Source organism: Coturnix japonica, chromosome 4, assembly GCF_054131305.1.
Source record: "Coturnix japonica strain WE chromosome 4, WE-NBRP24, whole genome shotgun sequence".
NCBI lineage: Eukaryota > Metazoa > Chordata > Aves > Galliformes > Phasianidae > Coturnix > Coturnix japonica.
The window spans coordinates 5,455,445-5,459,193 of record NC_140666.1 but is presented as its reverse complement, the minus strand read 5'-3'; the positions used below and the strand labels follow the sequence as shown (position 1 = coordinate 5,459,193).

At 52.4% G+C, this 3,749-nt stretch overlaps 1 protein-coding gene across 1 annotated transcript; it reads right to left on the bottom strand.

Annotated features, from left to right (window-relative positions):
* Nucleotides 1–219: 219 nt before the first annotated feature.
* Nucleotides 220–2,946, bottom strand: LOC146760918 (uncharacterized). Its single transcript, XM_085544380.1, has 2 exons — nucleotides 2,693–2,946; nucleotides 220–2,403 (listed from the first exon to the last, which is right to left on the bottom strand). The coding sequence occupies exons 1-2, from the start codon at nucleotides 2,749–2,751 to the stop codon at nucleotides 1,353–1,355; spliced, it is 1,110 nt and encodes a 369-aa protein (XP_085400506.1). The 5' UTR covers nucleotides 2,752–2,946; the 3' UTR covers nucleotides 220–1,352.
* Between the last annotated feature and the right edge of the window lie 803 nt (nucleotides 2,947–3,749).

Genomic DNA, 3,749 nt, shown 5'->3' with positions numbered 1-3,749 from the left:
ACTGATTTATGGAGGAGGCAAGTGATGGGTGCTACTGTGTGACAATCAACATCACTTTGTGGACATTTGAAAGCACCTTCCTCCAGAGCTGTTCACCTCCAGAAGAGGGTGCTCAGAAGTGTTTACTGGCAGAAGATCTGGCTCCAGCTTGGTATGGGAAAACTGGGGAATGATACCATCGTGTCCGGTGAAGAACAAGAAGCAGGTGGGCGTCCCTGCTCCCTCTTGTCTGCTGGCAAGGTCCAGATGAGATCCCAGAGCCAGAAGCTGCCATTCCAAGGAGAGCTGACTCAACCATTTTGGATTTGAGCTGTCACACCAAGGAGAGCTGACTGAACCACGTTGGACTTATTTGTAAGTTTATACTATCATTGGAAACTGTTGCCGTGGTCACAGTCATTGTCAGCGGAACAACAACTCCTGATGACCCACCACTACTGAAGATCAATGACTGAACTACTAAACACGTCAGATCCATGGTGGTGACTCTCTCTCCCTCTTGCTTCCTATAAAGACTCCTTGATTCTTTTTCCTGTCTTTTCTATTGCCCGCCTTCCCTTCCTAATCACCCTAAATCGTAATAGCGTCCGTCCTCCAACATTTGAACCATGCTCAGGCATACACGTATGGACCTCCTCTCCTTCCTATAAATTGGAGCAGGACAGAGAACCACAAGGATTGTCAGCTCCCAAGTCATGCAAGTATTGCACACAACACAGATAACTTCATCTGCTGGCCCCGCTGTCTCTGCATACCACCAAGCGAGGACCTGCAGTGCCCAGGCGAGACGATGTGCCTGGCAGTGCAAAGCCAGCCCACATGTGTGCAGATGGCAAGGAGCGTGTGGCACTGTGCACCGACAGCCCTTGCCTGCCCAGGACTGCGTGTGGAGGGCGTTCTCCACTGCAGCCCTGCCCAACAGTCAGTAGGGGTGTGCGGCCATGATGGCAGTAATGAACAAACTGCTGCTTCACAAAGATCTTGGCCCGATTAGAAATCTTTGAGTAGTGCTGTTACAGCAGACAATGTGATAAGCGCAAGTAGTCTCCTACACTTCACATCCTTGCTACTTCATTCTGGGTGTTGTCACTGAGCAGCATCTAACACAAGTTCTGCCCTGGTCAGCTGGCTGCCTTAGCTTGAGCCCTGATGGCAACGCTGTGACGTGATGTTAGTATTGCTGTTTTCTCCTCGTCAGAATACTCTGCCTTTTGAAGGAAGCAGCTTCTTGGTTATTTTGTTTTGTTGTTGAACTTTATTGAATTAATTCACAATATCTATATTCCATATAGTTATAGATGTTTTGAATATGATCATCTGTGGTGCTGAGAATTTTTGTAGAAAAGGTATACTCAGTTCAGAAGGTGTAATAAGGATGTTAAAGAAAGAACCCCCTGTTGTGTTGACCAGTGATGATGCTCCCACCCCCTGACCAATGGTGGAGAGGAGCATGAAGAGAGAGGTGGTGCTGGGGGGATCTTGGGGCTGCTGGGCCTGTCATACTTTTTCCAGGCAGAGGTTTTACAGGTGTTGCCCCCATGCCGACCCTGTGGGGGGGGGCACTCCCACATCCTGAAGGATGGAGGAGAGGAGCGGGAGGGCAGAGTTGGTGCTGTGGGGGGCTGGGAGCTGTGGGGCCTGGTATGCTTTCCCCTGGCTGTAGTTTTCTGGGTGTCGGATGATGCCCTCAAACTGCCACCCTGTGGGGGCTGCTCCAACCTCCTGAAGGATGGTGAAGGAAAGTTGGTGACAGTTCCTGGGGGGGACAAGGGGCTGCTGGGCCAGTTGGCTTCCCCCAGGCAATGGTCGTCCGTCTGTTGGATGATGTCCCCAGGTCTATACTCTGCTGGGGTCGCTTCCATCCCCTGATGGATGGTGGAGGGGAGGGTGAGGGCAGAGATGGTGCTGGAGGCTGACAGGCCTCTCAAGCTTCCCTGAGGCAGTGGCTGCCTGCGTGTGACACTTTGAGGGAGCCACTGCCAACCCCTGAAGAATGGTGGTGGGGGACGGGAGGGTGGTGTTGATGCCAGGGTGCTGCTGTTTGGGTGCCAGCCGATGACTGCAAGCTTCCAAACCAGGTGGGTCCCTCCTGTCCCCTGAAAGAGGTGTTGATGCCCAAGGTGGATAGGGGCCACTGGGCCTGATGTACTTCCCAGGGGCCACGGAGCCTGGGCTGGTGGGCTACGGGGGCTGCACTGGGGGCAGCTGAGCCCGACAGCCGTCAGGCCTGGCAGGGGCCGCTCTGGTGGTGCTCTGCAGCTGGTGGGCAGATTGTCACTGCACAGGCACCGGTTGTTTGTGCCACGTCTTTTCTGTCCGGCGCACTGAGGCGAGGAAGCTGTTTGTCCAAGCGTGAGGTTGCTGCGGGCAATATGCTGGACTGCAGCATCTTCAGCAAGGCGCCTGCAGGGAGAGAAACGTGCTGAGGGCACAGGAGAACCCCCTGCTCTCCTTCCTCACAGTGCATGATAGAGTCACTCTCAGCTCCGGGCCTGTCTCAGGCCCAGCAGTAAGAACATGCAGCAGGAATGGCGAGGCCAGTTAAATGTCTGACAGTGTCAATCTCAGACAGTGTTAGGCAACAACTAACTGGCTTCTCTATGCTGCTTTAACTAGAAATGCCTCCTTGCTCACAGGATCCCTATAGTAAAGAGAGGGGGCAGGATGGGGTTGGGGGTGAACAAGAACTCACTGGTTTATCTGCCTCCGTTGTTGGACAAGACGATAGCACGAAAACATTGCCATCAGCATGGTAACGAAGATAGCCACACCAAATCCCAGGCAGTACTTCTTGATAAAATTATTGTCTGCGGCATTTGCGTGTTCCTCACCATCCGCACCTGGAAAAACAATGTGGATCTGTTTCACCAGCTGCTGCTTTGAGTGACATGGACAAGAACAACCACAGGAAGGATCCCGCTCCGGGCTGCTGTTGTGCCTGGTGGCTCAGGGGAAGCACAGCAAGCTCTGGAATGCAGGGTCTGTGCACAGGAGGTACTATGGAGGGTCCTGTTTCCTCTCCTTATCTGCTGAATGTGGTTCTGGTGGCCTAGTTCCCAAAAGGACAAAGTTCCTAAGTCCCTGGGAACTGGCTGCAGTGGGAGGGGAGCAACCTCTAACCACGGCCACGGAGCTCTATGAGCGGCCCTTACCTGGAGTGACAGTTGTTGTGTGCATGGCCTCTATTACTCTCAGGGGGACAGTCAGTGTGCGAACTCTGCCGTTCCAAAATGCAAGCCAGCGCATAGGTGCTCCACCTGTCTCTTTAGAAAGGAGGTAAGGGAGTGGGACTGTAAGTAACTGCTTCTCATCAGGAAGATGGTGCAGTTTCTCCACATGTATTTCTAGAAATTCAGTTTCACAAGCCTTTCAGGGAACAGACGGAAATACACCTACCACGTGCTTTGTCCTTCATGATTTTCATTAGCAGAGGGGGCAGTGTCTGCAGATATTTTCCTGTTTCCAGGGCCTCTTTCTGTTTCTCAGGACCTAAACAGAAAGCATTAAGATAACTTTCAGACAAACAAGATATTAAACTGAACGGTCTTCTCAGTGAAGTCAGTAACGACAACAGCCACCCCTGGGATGCCTGTGGGGTTCCAGCACAACTAAGAATTTAGCACGGCCTTCCCTGGAGGCACTTCTGCAACCAAAGAATGAGAACTTTTCACCACACACTGCAGCTTACCTAAACGCATAACAGCATCACTGAATGGGACAAGGGCATTGTGCGAGGGCAGGGCACACAC